The following is a 19,473-nucleotide window of genomic DNA, read 5'->3' on the forward strand; positions in this document are numbered from 1 at the left end:
AAATTTGTAAATGGATGTCAAAGAGTGGGTGAAATACATTGTAAAACACAGAGGGATGATTTTACTGGGAATACTTGGATAAAAATTTCTGAAAAGTGCCATGTTGCAGACATGGTAAACATAAATGACATGAGAAATTTGAATAAAATGAATAACAGAACAAATCTGAGTGACTGTCAATGAAAACATTGAGTGTGACCTTGTGCAGTTGTGAGGGGTTTAATTTCACCCATGGGAGCTTTAGCATGGTGGCAGCACTGTCCAGATCCTGCCTCTGTGAGAGGCTTTGCTCTTGTTTCCTCAGCAGTGGGGACTCCTGTTACAGTAATCCTGGGGCTCCTGTGGGACAAAGGCTGCCCTGTTCCTGGGGATTGTGGCCTTTGTACAGCTGTGCTCTCCAGGCAAAGCCAGCACCCCTCTTTAGGATCAGTGCTTGGGTTTGGTTTTCCATGCAGTGACAGCTTTTCATGTGTGGCATAGAGAGGCAAAATTGCTCTGGATAGCAAGACACCACTTTGATCAGCAGTGTGAGAAGGGCTTTTGGGTCTGCAGTGGACTTAAAAGTCCTTTATTTCTATTCTTTTTTTTTAAATGTCACTTATTTGTGTGACTGCTGCTGGATTGGAACATACCTGGTTTGTCAAAGAGCAGAATGAAATGGCAGGTAAAGGCCTGAGTAGTTACTTATGAAGATAACTTAGCTAAAACCACAGATATTTCTGATGTAATCCTCTCAAATGTTCAGTGATCCAAATAGGGCCATGACAAATATTTGGGTTTTTTATTACAGATGAAGGCAGACTGATCCAGTAGTGCTCATTTTAAACTTGCTGGTACAAGTAGTTGTGTGAGGACTTTAATTTGCATTACCTTTAAATGCTGCTGTCAATATAGGTGGTATTTCTAATTATCTGAGAGTAACTTCATTTCACAAATATTTTGGAGCAAGCTCTAGTGACTGCAAGCAACATTTTCTGGGCTTAGATAAAAGCTCTGATTGGTTAAAGCAGAGATTTAAATTTAGACATTCTCTGTATTAAATAGACAATTTGGGTGCTCTATTTTTAACCAAATTTTAAATAAAAACTGGCTAAATATAGAGAACAGTTATTTCTGGAAAGTGTATGTGCCAGCTGACATTTCTTTTGCTGCTGCTTTTGTCTTAATACTTAGCAAAACAAAAGCTTATGGAATAGAAGTACAGAGAAGAATGTTCATCGTGTTTTCTGTCCTGGGCTGGCTGTGGGAGCTGTGGCAGCCATGGAGCAACTTGCTAGGAATTTGTAGTGAATGGGGGGAGGCTTTGTGGTTAGGGAGGGTGGGAGGCAGGAATATACCAGGAGTTGGAGTGATTGAGAAAGTCTAGAGCAAGTCTGGTCCCATATTTGTGTGCCTTTTCTACTGTTGTAGAAATATTGGCATAAGGGCAGAAATAACATTTCCAAATCTTGCTAGGAGAAAAGCTCTACATTTAATTATTTATACTTAATTGTTCCATCACAGCTCTTGTGTGGGTTAAAATTGCATGGAATTAAACCCTTGTTTGCCATGCCTTGTAATTGTTGGGTGACATTCTGTACTACTTAAGTCATTATAAGTAAGTTTTGTAGTCTATAAACTTAAGACTTCCTGGGACATGCACTCAGGTTAGTCAGAAGGTGTTGGGGATTGGAATGAGATGCTGCAAGAGTGGATGACATACTCTGCAGTATAAACTGGTTTTGTCTCTTGTCTGGTACAGAGTTATGGTACATAATTTAATTTGCAGAAGGTAACTTGTATGAAGAAGACTGGAGATAGCTCATAGTTCAGCTTCTAGGGATTGGTGTAATACCACACATTTAACACAGGCTTCCCACTCAGAATTTTTCACCAGTTTTTTAAAATCTGTTTATCTGAAATTCGTGAACAGTGTCAGATTTTCTAGTCTCACAAACTCTAAATGGCAATATATTCCCTTCTGCTTCTTACAGACTGTTGGGTCACTTCTTCCTCTTGGCATGGCACACCTGTGGTGTCATCCTCACATTTCTTCTACTGACTACCATAACTCCAGAAGTTTGTGATGACACACAGTAACATGATCTTCAGTGCTATCATTAAAGTGGAGACTTTGCCAAACATTTGCAGAAATTGGTGTTTTAAATAGCCCAGCTCAGAATTTTCTTATGCTTTCCATGGCAACAAGTTCATCTGTTATGCAAATGTCACGTTAACAGTCTCTGTCAGTGCATGGCTCAGTTTCTTTCCTGCAAAGAGTGCATTTAGTGCTTGGTACAAATAGTTCCATGCACATGCATAGTTTGGAGCGTGTACCTCTGTCTTCAGGTGTCCTGAAACACCTTCTCAAGGTGTTCTTCCCCCCTTTTATATTGTGGTTGGAAAATGCAGTGATTAAAACGTGCTCTTTGTGAGTGAAGTGATGGTTAACGGGCAGCATTAGGCTTATACAACAGGCACTTTGGTATTAATAGAATTGCTGTGAAACTGGGCTTCCTCTTTCTCCTGCTCCTACTGGGTAAGCTTGAAAGTATCTTTTTATGGAAGAGGAGATGCAAGTTCTGCTGGAAAAAAATTACAGAGAAACCTTTGCTCACTGCATTTGCCCATAATCTGTAGATAATTCACAAGACGTTTCTACTTTTTCTGTACCATATAGCTGTATGTATTCTTCCTCTCCAGCTTGAATATTATTTGATACATTAGGTCTGGGCAGATTGATGGTACCATGATCTTCTGCAGCTCTGAAATATTCTTGTGGTTCTCAGGAGTTGGAGGTTAAAATTCTATTGTGATTGTTTTTGTACACTGTGAAACAGCTCATGTCAGTTTTAGTGTTTCATTTGCTTAACAATACAAGTTATGCCTGCACAAAGTAGTTGTATCTGATAACTTTACAATGGTGTTGCAAGAAGTACACTCCACCAAATACTTAGAATGATGACAGATTGAAGAAAACAGGGTAATAAAAGCTTTTACATTTTGCTTTTTTTCTGGAGATTTTCATACCTTTCTGACAGCATTGTTGAAATAGACCTGTTAAAGGCCTCTCACATACTGTGTGTGGAGCCATTTACATTTAATTGACATCGCTTTTAATGAGGTGTTTCTTTTAAAAATTGATCTGTGGCTTGAATTTCACCCTTAGACTTGTTGGAATAGAATTAAAAATGTGCTGACTTTGCCTCTAAAATTTTCAGTTTTAGAAAGATTCAGTGGTGAAAATGGAGGTTCTCCTGTGTATGTACCCACCAGTGCCTGGGATTATCTGGGAATCATCACCCAAAGTGGGAAATGCTCCTCGTGCAGTGTATCTGTCTTACACTGACAGAGAAATAAAAATTTAAAGCTTTTTCTGGGTTGTGGGGAAAAATTACTGAAAAATCATCACCAAGGGTGTTCTGTGGCACCACTGGAATTTCTGAGCCGAGGGCTCCTGGGAACCCTGGGTTTGGGTTTCGTAGCCTGTTTTGTTGCCACTACAAGGGTGTTTTTCTCCAGAGCACTTGGAGGCAGCAGTTTCTTGTGTTGTTTCATTTTAAGTTGGGAGCTTTAGGGTTCCAAAGCCATTCCCTCCCCAGGTAGTGAGTGTGTCTGTTCAGAGGTACTTGGAGTTTCTCAGCTAAGCTTGCTGGAATCCTTTTAAAGCTGTACTTAACGGCAAGTACTTAAAAGGAGCTTTGATATATTGTTGTGTTAACAGTAATATTGTGGAAGAAGCTGATGTTACAACATTTAAGAAATGTTTGTTTAAATAAGATAGAATTGTTGAGGCTTTTTCTTTCAAGGTTGCAATCTTTTTATTCTTAGCCTAATGCTAGGTTTTTTGCAATTTTTACTCTTGCTTCCTTCTCGAGTAATTAGCAGTGTGACACTTTGAACCTCAGCTATCCTAGATCACTTAAAACTTAGGACAGCAATTTAAAAAAGATGTAATTAGCAGAGTCTAGGAGCTGGTGGATGCTGTGAGTGAGACCCTGAGCCAGGTGCTGGGGCTGTAAGGCTGCAGTGCTGGGTGGGCAGCAGGGATCCTGGGCTGTCTCCTCCAAAATGTGGCTCTTGGATTAGATATTGGAACAAAATATTTGCATAACTTTGTGGGTTTGAGGTCATGTTTCTGGCAAATTTCTGTAATCCCCCTGATTATATGAATTATCCTCATATACATTCTTTTTTTTAATGTACATATATATCAGACATGCTGTGCTTACAACCTTTCCCTAAATGTTTGGGGTTCTTGCCTGTCTCAGTGGCTCAGAGCAGCCCTTAACACACAGCTATGTTGCCCTTTATTTAGCCAGGGTTTTTGATTTGTCTTTGCTGTGTGAGCAAGTGCTGGAAGAGAATAATGAAAGATTTTGTGAATAGTGGAAGAACTGAAAAAAAAACCAAAAACCAAACAAAAAGCAAAACAAAGAGTCTTAAATGCAAACAGAGAAACATATTTAAAGAATAGCCTTGGTATTCACATCTTTATAATGAGCATTGTGAATTAAACAGCACTTTTTGGTGCCTAGTTACCTTACTATTTAATCAATTCAACTTACTAAATATGTAAGGTCTTTAACACCCATGTGCTGTGCCATTCACAGCTGGACAAGATTCTAAAAAGTCACTGCAACATGTTTTTGCATTTTGTTGTGCACCTCCAGCCAACACAACTTGGATTTAATTTTTTTTAAGCAAGTTATGCTGTTCTTTTGGATGTAGCATTCTGTGTGTGAAAAAGGCATTCATGTGTTCTGGCCTGTCTGCAGAACAAACAACCACTCAGATTTTTACTGATGTCTGAAGGCTTAAGGAATTTATTTTGAAAAACATGACATCAACCAGCATTCTGGATACAAGAACAGATGAATTCTGGTGCACAGCAAGCTGTTTCTCAAATTTAAATTCAAGTTGTTAAAAGTATGTTAAAATACATTAATCAAAAGAATATGGAAATGATAGTGCAGTTGTTTTCTGCTGAATTTTCCAACAGAATGTTTGAGCTTGAATATTCACTTAATCTTTATTCCATTCTTTTTAATGCCAAAGTGATTTTTGTTTTTCAATAGGAGAAAATAATTAGAAGTTGTTTTATAGAATAGGAGCAGCTATTGCATGGGATTGATGCAGACTTTGATCTCAACCAGTTCCAAAGGGTTAACTAGTGAGTTTATGTTACTGCACTGTGATTCACAGCATGAAACTGTGTGGCATTGTCAGTGTAATGTGTCACTTTGTCTTTCCCCTTCAGCCACAGCATTGCCAAGTGCTGCCCTTGTCTGTCCTCTAAGAATACTTTTCAGGGGGTCTCTGAGGGAACTTCACTGTTTTCCAAGAGACTTGAGATTTGGGCAGGTTTCTGTGGTCCTTTTCAGAGAGCACTCGTGGGGTAAGGTCTGGCTGTGTTACTGGGCTGCAGTTAGTTGTTGGCTACAGGTCTCAAAGAAGTAACAGTAATTTCAGTACATACCAATTATTCTTTTCCGTTATTGACCCAAGAATTTTGGGGAGACAGATGTTCACATTCTGTATTTCTGTAAGAGATTGAAGCAGTGTTTGAGCTCAGGTGTGAATGTCCTCCTTTATGATCTTAACTGTGAACATGTTTGGTGCTGCAGTTAAAGGTTGTTAAAGACAATGGCATCTTGTACAGTTGAGCAATATTTAATTATAGAGTTCAGCTCCAAGTGTATGGAAAGACTGTGTTAAACATCTTCCCTCCTAGCTTCTGAGTATGCTTATTCCATCCCACCAGAAATAACTCTGTGGTTTAATAGCCCCATTAGTAGTTTGGTTAACAACAAAAGTCTGAGCCCAGCTAACTGTAGGTTCTTCAGAGGGTCTTGGTTTTATCAGTAGAATGAAGTATGGGCAAATAAAGATTACTTCTCTCTTACACTGTTACTCTGTTGTTATCTGAACTGTTCCAAAATCAGTGGGAGTACTGATGACCTGGACACTGGCAGTAGCATGAGTTCTCCTGTGCCTGTTGCAATAAAGGGATGGTAAAGGTGTGAAGACTGAGTTATCTTGCAGCAGAAGTGGAGAGGAGAGAAAAAGGAACCCTATTGAAAGTTGCAAGACACATTGCAAATTGATGAATTCCTCTTTTGATCTTCATCATTACAGACAAGTTCCTACTTTCCATCTGTTTATTTCATTCATTTTCCTTTGCATCTTTCTTTTACAATTCTTCTAAAGCACATACACACATATTAAGTTCTGCCCTTCATTTATTCTTTTGTCATTGTTTCCATTTCACTTTCCCTGTGTTTCATTCCTGTATCTTTCTTGTTTAGACCAAGTGGAGGATCCAGCTGGCCGTAGCAGCCATGTAGGACCCTTCAGGAACCTGATGGTAAGTGCACGTGTGTACTTATACTCAGGTTTCCACCAGGTTCTGTGTTCAGAGGCATTTCCCCCCTTCTGCAGGCTTCAGTTGGTTCCTGACCTCTGGAACAGTAAGAAAACTAAGGGACAGGCCTTGGAGTACTCATTGATACCCTTTGTATCAGTAGTAGGTTGTGTTCTTATTGGGAAATCTGCAGGAAGAAAATGATGCAAATCTTTCAGGTTTAGATGGATTTTTAAAGCACTTTGAGAACTCAGGAGAGAAAGTCTATCAACAGCTGTTAAATGTCTTCAAAAGTTTCTGAACTCCAAATATATGAAAGCTGGGAGAGCATATCAGTGAAGTATCACCTATTACTCTGTCCTTAAATTCTCTTCCTGGGCACGTGCTGTTGAATGGTCAGGACCATGAAATTGTGCATCTGGGACAGTCATTGTCATGTTTCAGTGCAGTGAATTCTTTGAACCTTTTCAAAGAAAGCTGTGACCTAGAAGATGAACAAACTAAAGCCATCTGCAGTGGTTTGGTGTCTCTCATTGATATGTGTCAGAAATTGATCTGACACATCTGAAATGTTGTATGTGCACAAGAAGTTTGTTCACTGTTCAGAGAAAGGGCAAGTTGGGTGCTGGTGAATCCTCTCTTCAAAGGCCAAGAACTTGAAACATCTCCAGCTGTATCATGGAGCAGTTTACATCATGAGCAAGTTGCATCTCTTTTTAGGACTGGCAGAACTTGCAAATGGTCTGCTTTCCATCAGTAGCATAAGGTATGTGACATAAGTACCTTGATTTTGTGTCAAAATCCTGCTATTCTAGTGATTTCTCAGATTATAATTGGATTTGAGGGACTATAAATTTTATATTCTCTAACTGGATGACACGTTGAAACGTATCTGCATGCTTTAGCACTTGGGATTTGTGTTGGTGCCTTTTCATACTTTACCTCACCTTTGAAAGAGGACAGTATATTGCCAATATTGTTAGAAAAAAACAATTGATTTGGTCTTGGTTTGAAGACTGACAGTAACCTGTTGTTATGCTGAAATTCAGGGCTACTGTAGAGTAAGATGCAGAGCTGCCCTGTGATTTCATCTGCAATACATTGGACACTGCACTGTGTGGGGAAAAAGTGTCTCTGACACGTGCCAGGTTTGGCAGGTGAGAGGAGCCTGTGCACCAACCTGTTAATTCCTGTTTCCTGTCTCACCTGTCAAGAGAGATTAATCAAGAATTTTTTTGGTTGCTCAAGATACTGATAGTGGTCTTTAGATGATAAGTGGTCTGCAAAAAAATTTGAGATTTCTTAGGGTTCTAGGAATTATGTATGATTTGTTATGTCACTCATAAGGTGTTTTGTGATGCATGTTTGATTCCTAGAAATGTGTTGAAATCTTACATTTCCACTTTTTCTGTAGAAGTGGAACTGTTGAATTGTGTTACTATACATTCCCAGAGAATTTCAAGTGACTTGGGAGACTCTTCTGGAAACTTCTTTGATATCCTTCATACTCAGATCTTGGTAGTGTTGGTTGTAATTAGGAACATTAGAGGTGCTGATAATAAGAAATGGTGTTCAAATTGGACTTTCAGTAGCTTGTCACGTAAGGAAAGGTGTGCTTTAACCTCCTAATGCCTATGTGAGCAACCAAGTATGTGCTAAATCTTCTGACAGTCACAGGTGTTTGGTATAAAAGCAAAATTGAATGTTGCATTGTTCAGTCAATCCAGGACCGGTCCTTTATGGCAGGTTGGACCTGGGCATCATGACAATAATTGAGGATATTCAGAAAAAATTGCCAGTTCACTTTGGGAAGGATGTGCGTGTCATGTCCAAAGGTGACAAAAATTCAGTCTAAGTGACTGTTGTCAGGTTATAAGACTAAAATCTGTTAAATAAGAAATTTTAAAAATACATAAAACTGAAACACTTCGGAATTTGGGGACGGCCTATGAAATCTGAGCTCGTTGAGAGGAAATATAGATAATTATTTACTGTGTTCAAATCAAAACAAGTGTTTCCTTTGAAAGCTGAGGCTGTCTGAACTGTTCTCTTGGGGGGGTATGTGTACTTGGAACTTCCTGGAACAGAGGAGCATTTTTTAAAAGGCATTTCAGTTTCTTGGCTCAGGATGTGAAAAATATTTTCAAGGGGTAAAAAGGAGGAGTTTGTTGACAGGATTGTGACGTGGAAGAATGTGCTTCTAACTAGGAAATGGATTTAGGGCTGTGATGGACGTTTCTGGTCAGAGGGAATGGGCAGTGTGTTATCAAGTAGCATTTTGTGTGTTACAGGGGGCAAAGGAGGAGTTTGGATTGCTGCTTGTGGACAGTTCTTCCCAAGAGCTGTGTGTAGAGCCCTGGAGTTTCAGTGGTGTTTTCTGTATTCTGTGTGGGGAGTACAGTCTGTAATGAAATGAAAGAAGAACTATTAACTTTCATTTGTTATTACACACCCCAAGTCATAATTTCTCTATGTTATAGACCTGAATCTATAAGATGAATGGCAAAAATTAGCAGTACATTGTATTGGAGTGGAAAATGAAGTTTTCAGTGTGTTTACATCTTACAGTACTGGTCAGCTCTTTGCATATAATGCCCTTTTGTGTTCATCATCCTCTGCAACTAATACATGCTGCTTCTTCATTTTGCTAACTGAAAGTGGTAACTTGAAAGTGTTGTTTGTGTCAGGACCCATCAAAATACCTGCAGCGTTTTCTGTTACCCAGTTCCACTCATTTGGTTGCACTCCCTTTGCCCTGTTTGTCAAGCTCATGCTGCTTTCACTCTTCTCATGATGTTATTACTTCATTGTTTTTATCATAACTCTCCTCATCATTCAGATTGTTTATACAACTGGAATAAACCTCTCTGGGTTTCTATTTGGTAAGGTCTTCCAATTAACATTAGGATTAATAGTGTATGAAGGAGATTTTTCTACTTTCCATATAATTCTGTGAGATACAGGAATTTCGTGGCCATATTAAGGTATTGGTAACTGCATGATGTGAGCTGCTTAACCCTGGACAGGTAATTTGTTCTTGCTTGAAAGTGAGGAAAGTATTACAGTGTCTGAAGTTCTTTACCTGAATGCTGTCTGTTCTCCTAATCAATCATTTGTATTCCACAGGAAAGCAAGGTCTCTACAGGACTTTGTTATGCTCCAAAGCTGAGGGTTTAAATCTGCCACTCATATATGACAAATAAAAATTGTTAAGCATGAATAATAAATGCTTTTTTCCCACTAGGAAAGAAGAAGACTCAGGAAGGTAAAAACAAGGGAAAGAAGGCAGCAGATACGAAACAGAAAAAGACTGATTTGGATTCCACTTCTGCAGATATGAGGGATTCTAAAGAAGGTGAGTTCTCAAGTGTCTTATTTTTTCCTTCTATTTGTCTTTTTGAATCAAAGGATGCTTGTCATGTTTAGTACATTAGCAGGTTATCTTACATGCAAAGTGAACATGTTTGTATCATTTACCCCAATTGTTTTACTAGTTAGGAACTTGGCTATTAGAAACATGTCATTAAATGTACAACTCTGACCACAGGAGAAACTAATGTTCTGCAAAACTGAGACATAGACCCAAACTCCTTACAAGATAATAGCAGAGCAAAATCCTTATTCTAGTGTCTTTGGAGCTTAGTTTCATGGTCATTATTTATTGCTAATTAACAAAGTCAGTACCAAGGGGGAAAAATACAGTATTAATTCTTTTGATCCATAACTCTTCCATTCCTTCCCTCTGTTGTCCCTTCTGCTTGCAGAACATGTGCACCACTGTTCAGGTGTCTTATGGCCCAGCTGAGGAATGGAGAAGGATTTTTTGCTCTATAATGTACCCACTTAGACAACATTGTGGGGATTGGCAGCAAAGGAGTTTTCCTGGAGTCATTGCAGAATCTCAGAATATTTTGTGTTGGAAGGGACCTTAAAGCTTGTCTTCTTCCAACCCCCTGCCATGGGCAGGGACACCTTTCACTAGGCAAGGTTGCTCAGAGCCCCATCCAAGTTGGCCTTCTTTTCTTCAGCAATGGATATACCTGACAACAGATAGGTAGGACTTGAATGCAGGAAAACACCCATCCACACAAGTAAATACATCAAAAGTGGTGATATTGTCTTCGGTCAGGAACACTGGATATGCTGTGCTAGAAGAAAAAAGGAAAAAAAGGTGTAGCATATCCTGAAGTGTTTGGTAAAAATATCTCATGCTTTTCTTTATTGCACTCTGGTGTTCCAGGTCATAAAGAGGAAGATGAAACGCCTTCTGTTTCTGCTGTGCTTTCTCTGGAACAAACAGCTGTGATTCAGGAAATGGTAAATCAAGATGTACTTCCAAAGCTGATGGTCCCCAGTCCAACCAACGAAACACAAGTGGTAACTGAAGACAAACAAGAAGAAGCAATAAACTGTGCATCAGATGATTTAGATGATGATGAAGAGGAGGATGAAGAAGAGGAAGATGAAGAGGAGTTAGAAGATACCAATATGCCTAAAGAAAATGCTGAAATGCCTTTGATATGTGAAGAAAAGTTGGACTCCATGGAAGAACAAAAGAGTACGTCAGAGGAATCTCCAGAAAGCTCTCCAAAGAAAAAACTCGTGGTGAAAATTCCAAAAGCAGAGGGGGAATCCAACGGTGATGTTCAGGAAACATTCATGTTTCCTTGCCAGCATTGTGAGAGGAAGTTTACAACAAAGCAGGGACTGGAGCGCCACATGCACATCCATATATCCACCCTGAGCCACGCGTTCAAGTGCCGGTACTGCGGGAAAGCCTTTGGCACTCAAATCAACAGGAGGAGGCACGAGCGACGCCACGAGGCTGGGCCGAAAAGGAAACCATTCCTGACACTGACATCATCACAACACTTGGATAATGTTGCTGATAACCAAGTGATTGTGGATGATGGTCTTAAAGATGACCTGAATGTTCCCAGTCTTGTGCAAGACTCTGTTGTCTTGGATTCTGAGAAAGTTTCCCAGGAAATGTCAAACTCCGCGTTTGCTGAGGAAAATAAGGAGCCCAAAGAATTGCATCCATGCAAATACTGCAAAAAGGTTTTTGGTACTCACACCAACATGAGGAGGCATCAGCGTAGGGTTCACGAGCGTCATCTTATTCCCAAAGGTGTCAGAAGAAAAGGGTTCTTTACTGAAGAGCCACCTCTCCCAACAGAGCCAGCCCCAGCAGTCCAGAGTGTGTACATAGCGAGCACAGAAATAGAGGAGGAAGGTGAAGGAGATGATGTCTATCTTATGGATATATCCAGCAATATCTCAGAGAATTTAAATTACTACATTGATGGTAAAATTCAGTCCAACAGCAGCACTAGCAATTGTGACGTGATTCAGATGGAGTCCAACTCTGCAGACTTGTATGGATTGAATTGTATCATCAGTCCGGTCACAGTGGAAATTTCCACGAATTTAAAGGTTACACAAACACATGTGAATGAACCTCCTAAGGAACCCTCTAGCAGTGGGAGCAGTGAATCCAAAAAGAGAAGAACTGCCAGCCCTCCTCTTGTACCAAAAATAAAAACTGAAATAGACCCAGAACCTATAACTCCTACTAGTTCTTTAAATCTTCCTCTTAGCATTTCAACAGAAAGCATACCTTTTCATAAAGAAAAAGGGGTTTATTTGTCATCAAAATTAAAGCAGCTTCTTCAGACACAGGACAATAAGAAGATAACTCCATCAAGTGAAATCCCTAAAATAGGACCTTCTGTTACATCATCATCTGTTTTGCCTCCAGTATCCAGCAGGTTTAAAAGAAGGACCAGCTCTCCTCCCAGTTCTCCACAGCACAGTCCAGTGCTTCGAGACTTTGTCAAATCAGCTGAGGGAAAAACCGTGTGGAATGATAATATTCGGAGTTCAAAAATGCCAAAGTTAGAAAGCCACAGCAACTCACCTGCTTGGAGCTTGACTGGAAGGGAGGACAAAGAGACTTTGAGCCCTCATTGCTTTGAAGAATATAAAATATCAAAAGACTGGACAGCAGCTCCAACTTTTGGCAACGTGTGCAACCAACAGCCACTGGATTTATCCAGCGGTATGAAACAAAGGTCTGATGTCAAAAGCAAGACTCAGGTTCCCTGGGAATCTGTTTTAGATCTGAGTGTGCATAAGAAGCCTTGCAGCGATGCTGAAATTAGGGAGTACAAAGAAAATTCCACACATCCAACGTGTAGTGGTGTTAAGAAGAAGAAACCCACCACTTGCATGCTGCAGAAGGTTCTGCTGAACGAGTACAACGGGACGGATGCAGCCGCAGACAGCGCGCCGGGCACGGACAGCGCCAGCCCCAGCAAGGCCCCGGAGCCGCGGGCCGAGCCCGACGCGGATCCCGCTCTCTCGGCCTCGCCTTCCACTGACACCCAGCCCCTGAGCTCCTCCGCTTCCCCTGTGCCACAGGCGTCTGCTGCACCTGCCGTGTGCCAGCTGCCTCCGTTGTTAACGCCCACCAACCCTCCCTCCCCGCCGCCCTGCCTGCCCGTGTTAACGGTGGCCACGTCACCGCCCCCACTGCTCCCGACCATGCCCTTACCGATTCCAGATGTCTCTGCCAGTGCCACTAACACTTCCTCCTGTCCCTCGCCGCTCTCCAACACTACTACCCAGTCCCCACTACCAGTTCTTTCACCTACGGTTTCTCCTTCTCCATCCCCTGTCCCTTCTGTTGAACCTCTTATTTCTGCTGCTTCGCCTGGCCCCCCTACACTGTCTTCCTCATCTTCCCCCTCCTCTTCCTCCTCTTTCTCATCCTCTTCCTCCTCATCGTCTCCATCTCCACCTCCTCTTTCTGTAGTTTCTTCTGTTGTTTCCTCTGCTGATAACCTTGAAAGTTCTCTCCCAATAATCAAACAGGAAGAAGCTGAAAGCGAGCAGCAGAAAGCGAGAGAAGAGCCTCATACTTCAGGTGAATCAGGAGTAGTGCAGGAAACGTTCAACAAGAGCTTTGTGTGCAATGTCTGCGAATCACCTTTTCTTTCCATTAAAGACCTAACCAAGCATTTATCCATTCATGCTGAAGAATGGCCCTTCAAATGTGAATTCTGTGTACAGCTTTTTAGGGATAAAACAGACTTGTCAGAACATCGCTTTCTGCTTCATGGAGTAGGGAATATCTTTGTTTGTTCAGTGTGTAAAAAGGAATTTGCTTTTTTGTGCAATTTGCAACAGCATCAACGGGATCTCCATCCAGACAAAGAGTGCACACATCATGAGTTTGAAAGTGGGACTTTGAGACCCCAGAATTTTACTGACCCCAGTAAGGCAAACGCAGAGCACATGCAGAACCTGCCAGAAGATTCTTTGGAACCTTCAAAAGAGGAGGAAGATGAAGATCTGAATGATTCTTCTGAAGAGCTTTATACTACTATAAAAATAATGGCTTCTGGAGTGAAATCTAAAGATCCAGATGTCCGTATGGGCCTCAATCAACACTACCCAAGCTTTAAACCACCTCCGTTCCAGTATCACCATCGTAATCCCATGGGTATTGGAGTTACTGCAACAAACTTCACAACCCATAATATCCCACAGACTTTTACTACTGCCATTCGATGCACGAAATGTGGAAAAAGTGTTGATAACATGCCTGAGTTACACAAACACATACTGGCCTGTGCATCTGCTAGTGATAAAAAGAGATACACACCTAAAAAAAATCCAGTACCCCTCAAACAGACAGTGCAGCCTAAGAATGGCATGGTGGTTATTGCTGGGCCTGGGAAGAACGCCTTCAGACGAATGGGTCAGCCTAAAAGACTCAATTTCAATGTGGAGATTAGCAAAATGTCCTCCAATAAACTAAAAATAAGTGCATTGAAAAAGAAAAACCAGCTTGTACAGAAAGCTATCCTGCAAAAAAAGAAATCTGCCCAGCAGAAGGCAGAACTGAAAAATAACCCATCTGAGACAGACTCTCACATCTGCCCCTACTGTAACAGAGAGTTCACTTACATTGGGAGTTTGAACAAACACGCATCATACAGCTGCCCCAAAAAACCCATCTCTCCCTCCTCCAAAAAGAATTCTTCCAAAAAAAGTGCAGCTTCTTCACCTGCAAACAGTGACAAAGGCAGCAACCAGCGCAGGCGAACAGCGGATGCAGAAATCAAAATGCAGAGCACTCAGCCTCATCTGGGCAAGACGAGAGCGCGAACCTCAGGACCTGCACAGCTCCAGCTCCCCTCTGCCTCCTTCAAGTCCAAACAAAACGTTAAATTTGTACCTTCCATGCGATCTAAAAAGCCAAATTCATCTTCATCCTTGAGGAACTCTAGTCCTGTAAGAGTGTCTAAAATGTCCCATGTTGATGGGAAAAAAACTAAGGTGGTTTCTAAGAACAATTCCTCTGGAATCTCCAGCAAAGCGGCCCGGAAATTGCACGTCAGAATACAAAGGAATAATAAAGCTGTTTTGCCAAGTAAATCTGCTGTGGCGAGTAAGAAAAAGGCAGACAGGTTCAGTGTAAAATCTAGAGAGAGGATTGGAGGACCAATCACACGGAGTCTGCAGCAGGCAGCAAATGCAGAAGCAGCAGAAAACAAAAGAGATGAAAGCAGTACAAAGCAAGAACTGAAAGATTTCAGGTAAGCATTTAATTTGAAGTTGAAACAACCCAGGAACACATTGCTTGCTGTTTTGCTTGCTGGTCTTTTTTTTTTTTTCCTTTGTCATTTTTTTTTTGTGGTCTTTTTTTTTTGAGTTTCTCATGCTTAAATAAAAAAAAGAAGTTGCATTTCCTAAAACATGGATGAGCAGCTTACTGATGCTGAGGTATGATGTACATACTTGATGCATTTTGTCATGTCATGAAATTATACACGGTTTGTATAGAGAATGTCTTTAATTATAAACTGAGTTGAAAACTCTGGAAAAAAAAATGTCAATACCTGAGTGCAAATAAACTTAATGTCATTAAACTCAATGTTATTGGAGACACTGACCTTGTATTTGGTATCTGACATCTAAGGTAGCCCAGAAGCATTCTAGATTTATTTATGGTGGTTCACTAAGTTAAAAAACATGACTGCATTCTTTACTCACTAAAATAACTTGCTTTGGTTTGTAATAAAAAGCATTCTCTGCATATATATATATATATATGAAAGAAACAGACCATGACCAAATACTTCAAAAATGTATGTGCATACGGACTGAGATCATAAAATACTTAATATAAGGGAAATAGACATGTAAGAAAAGTTACATGAACATGTAAATTTGTTAGAAGTATCATGCTTTTTATGTTTCACTATAAAACTTTATAATTAAAGTTCTATTTCTTTTTGAGAAGAAGCATTTTAATCACAAGAAAGGGTAATCCTTCAATAAATAAATAAAAATCTTAATCTACGTGCCTGAGTCCCGATTTACGTCTTCATGTAGTCTCTCAAATCAATAGTATATTTTGCACAGTGTTTATAACCTTTGTTACCTTGCTCCTGCCCTGTTTTTTTTGGAAACAGGCATCTGAGTTGCTGAGGAACTTTCACAAAGCTCACTGGTAATTAAGAGTTCTTTTGGGGGTGGTAATTGCAGCGCCTGGCTGTGATTAACACCAGATTTAGGGCCAAGGGTAGGGTTTTTTAATCGAAGTCTTTGCTAGAGGAGGAGGGGGAGGAACTGGCAGCCTCTGTCAGAACAAGTAGAGCAGGATCTGTTCATTGTCAAAATCCAAACTGTTCACAGCTTGTGTGTCTTACAGTGAAGATCTCCGAGGTGCACGTAGTGAGGAAATACTTGGTACTAAAGGTGTTCAATATAGCAGAATTATTCCCAAGTGCCGGAGGGGAATTCAACTTAAAATAATCCACACCCAAATTAGGATATGTTGAAGGAGAAAAATGTTATTGGAATTTGGAGACTAATGGTGTAAAAATGCCTTTTAGGAACAAGAAATGTCTACCAGGCCTGTTCCCTTGGGACATAAACATCTTCATGTTAATTCTCATCAGCTGCTCTCTTAGTGAAACTGTATTTAAATGATGCCAGAACAGATCAGTAGAATAAGGAGCCAAAACACCACTTCTTTCCATCTAAATTACTCATTTGACCTTAGGCAAATAACCAAGTACTTGGAAATGGGTACATATGGGAATTGTTTAGTAGTGTTTGGGGAAATAACAATTGACCTGGGGCAAGGTTTCCTTGGCTGGCTCAAACACCGTTGGTTTGCTTTGGCTGCTTGGAGTCTATGGTTTAATGAGTGGTTACACCAGGGAATTCTTTTTGTCTCTGAAGTAACTTTCATAAATCTAGACTGTCTACTCAAATTCTTTTTATATCAGTTATACAGTATGAAGAATTTTTCTACCTTCATACACTAATATCAGCACAGTTTAACTTTGATTCTACTCTATGTAGGCACTGTTGGGTTTTGATTTTTTTTCCAGGAAATTTTAATATTTTTTCAAGACTTGCTTCATGTATATTTGTCTGCCAACTTGTTTTTCACCTTTCAGTTTTTCTGTGTAAACATACTTGTTCACAAATTGTTTTGTCATTTATCTTCAGTTTTTGTTTTGGGTTTGTTTGGTGTTTTTTTTTAATTTCTATTTTCTAGGAATCTCCTGTAAAAACAAAATAAAAAAAAATTCTTTAATGCCATGGTAGAGCTGTTGCATGCTCGTCTTAGGATACGCACTACACCAAGGGATGTGAAATCCAAGCTTGCAAAACTCCCAGAAGCTGAGTCACAGCCATAAAATTGCCTGCAGGCTTCTTGCTCGTGCTCAGTGTCAGGCCTAGATTTTCTTACTCTGTGCTTGATGCACGTGGGATGATTCAGATTAAAGCAAAGGGTACTGTTAAACACAAATGAAACCCCACAGGATATCATCAGAAGAAGTAGTGGGATTAACTGAACCAAATCTTTCGCTCTTGATTTTGCCTGCACCTCTGTGGATGGTGTTGGGCAGTTCAGTTTCTGTGCTTGGCAAAGCAGGTTCCTTCAGCCTGTCCAGAAATCAGTGTAGATTCAGGGCCAACAATTGCTGCACTCCAAGTATTTTTGTCATGTATTAGGTCTCTTAAATCCTTTTGTCTAAATGAGTTGGTAGAGGCCAACCTAGCACAGCAGAATTACCTTCTCACCTTCTTCCCACTTTCTGAGTCTTTTAGATGTCCAGTATACAGTGGAAACAAAAACCCTGATTTGGATGTTTTATGGATTTTCCAATTCTTATTTACACATGCAAATAAAACTTTATATAGCAGTGATGAATTTCTAAACACCAGATATATAATGGATGCAGTGTATCTTTTTATGGATAAGGCTAGAGCAGGGCTACAGACCTGCATATTTTGAAAATGAGATATATAATTATTCTAAAAGGTTGTACACCTCTAATTTAAGACAATGAATTGGTCTATTGTTATAACAGCTTTTTATGGAAGTACTGTTTGTCACGTGTTCATAGAACTTTCACAGTTAATGACAGGATGGATGGAAAGTGACTAGTTTCTTTATACAGACACCCCTTTTATTTTTTGTTCTTAAAAAGTAATCTACCTCTTTAAAATTTGTAGTTTAATACTTGTTTGGTGAATTTGTGCCACTTTAACTTTCACTTTCACTATCATTCCCATTTTGTTACATTTCTGTTATGGGGACTTTATGTTGAAATATTGTATAAAGCATTTGTAGCAAGTTTAAGAAAATAAAATATTTAAAATTATTTAAATTGTTTTGGACACTTCAATTGTACTATATGTGATTTACATTTTACATTAATTTCATTTTGTTTTCATTTTGGGTTGTTAATCTTGGAGCATGTTCCTGTATTAAAGTTTGCTGTTAGGTATATTGTTTCTTCTATTGGAGAGTGATATAAAGATTATTCTAATGAAAACATTAAAAATTGCAATTTGACATAACAGTGGGGTTGTCCTTGCTTTTGAATGCTGTGGCCTTGCTGGAGGGCTGTAAATGCAGGTAAGAAGTGAAGAGGGGTTTTCCTCCTCCACGTGCTGTCCATCCTGTGCTCTAAGTTCCAGTCCGTGGTGTTGCAAGCACTCGGTGACCAACCAGATGGAACTACCATGACACATTTTCTAAAACAATAAAGTGAACTTTTTAAAAACTTGCGGGAAGCTTGCCTTTTGTGTGGAAAGCGGATGAGCCAAGAAAGATAAACCAGTGTTCATCTAGGAGGAGTTAAATGTGCTGGTATCCTTCAGTTGTGTCCCCCCTGGTTTCAGTGACATGGATTTATTCCAATTGGCCACTTCTGACTTAGCTTGAGGATTTTAAGTTTTGATTGTGGACACAGCTAATAAATTTAAAACTATTTAAATGAAAATTGCATACATTATTTCAATTTCTGATACTATAGTTTTCTGTTTTTCTGATATAACAGTTTTCTGGTTTTATATGCTTTAAACTTGTTAAATAGTCCAATAAGAAAAATACATGCAAAGGTTTTTTTGGCTCTAGAGAATTTTGGAATGTTGTATTCCACCACCAAGATGTGTGTTCTGCCTCTTGCAGGGAGCTGGAAGCATCTGTGTCCATATTAGTGTGGCAGCGGGGTGGAATAATGTAACATTGATAAGGCTAAACAGCAGTCAGTTCCTTCACATGCTCCCAACTAATCCACTAGTAATTTACTGGTTTATGTAGTTGTCTATTCAAATTAATGCTTCTGTCTGAATAAGACTTTTTGGTAAGAACTCCCAGTTTATTTTTTCATGTGGGATGTCGTTCCTTGAATGTCTATAACAACATTTTCCCTGAATTTTAACTGACGGGGGAAGATCTGATGGAATAATGCAGAGGTTCCAGCATTGTTCATGGAGTGGTTTTGCACTCACTGCAGTTTGGGATTTGCACCACAATGGAAGAGGTGAATCCTTAGTGTACTTAAACAGCAGTTACACCAAGGAGCTGGGAGGAAGCCACAGTGGAGGTTTTCAGTCTTGATTAGGTTTTACTGGGAAAACACTGTTGTACATACCCAGTGTTGTATTTGGAGGTTTTATAAGAAAAAGGAAACATGAAAAAAGTGAAGATTTACAGTCTTGGGATTGCAGAGGATGGGACATAAACTTGATCATTCTTTCCAATCTTTTACTGACAAAGGAGATACCACTTGGTGTTTGCTCTTGCTGCA

At 39.8% G+C, this 19,473-nt stretch overlaps 1 protein-coding gene across 2 annotated transcripts in view; it reads left to right on the top strand.

The window, feature by feature from the left end:
- Positions 1-18,238, top strand: part of PRDM2 (PR/SET domain 2) — a 54,073-nt gene extending 35,835 nt beyond the window's left edge. The window contains exons 1-3 of one of the 2 annotated variants that reach the window (XM_041419403.1): positions 6,294-6,346; positions 9,588-9,698; positions 10,584-18,238. In XM_041419403.1, the coding sequence (XP_041275337.1) occupies positions 9,680-9,698; positions 10,584-14,953 (4,389 nt within the window). In that variant the 5' untranslated portion in view covers positions 6,294-6,346; positions 9,588-9,679 and the 3' untranslated portion in view covers positions 14,954-18,238. Of the gene's footprint in view, positions 1-6,293; positions 6,347-9,587; positions 9,699-10,583 lie in introns of those variants that run through there. The other variant, XM_041419401.1, reaches the window with a different exon arrangement.
- The last annotated feature ends 1,235 nt before the right edge of the window (positions 18,239-19,473 follow it).

The sequence above is a fragment of the Onychostruthus taczanowskii genome, unplaced genomic scaffold, assembly GCF_017590055.1.
Source record: "Onychostruthus taczanowskii isolate IOZ18803 unplaced genomic scaffold, ASM1759005v1 scaffold61, whole genome shotgun sequence".
Taxonomy (NCBI): Eukaryota; Metazoa; Chordata; class Aves; order Passeriformes; family Passeridae; genus Onychostruthus; species Onychostruthus taczanowskii.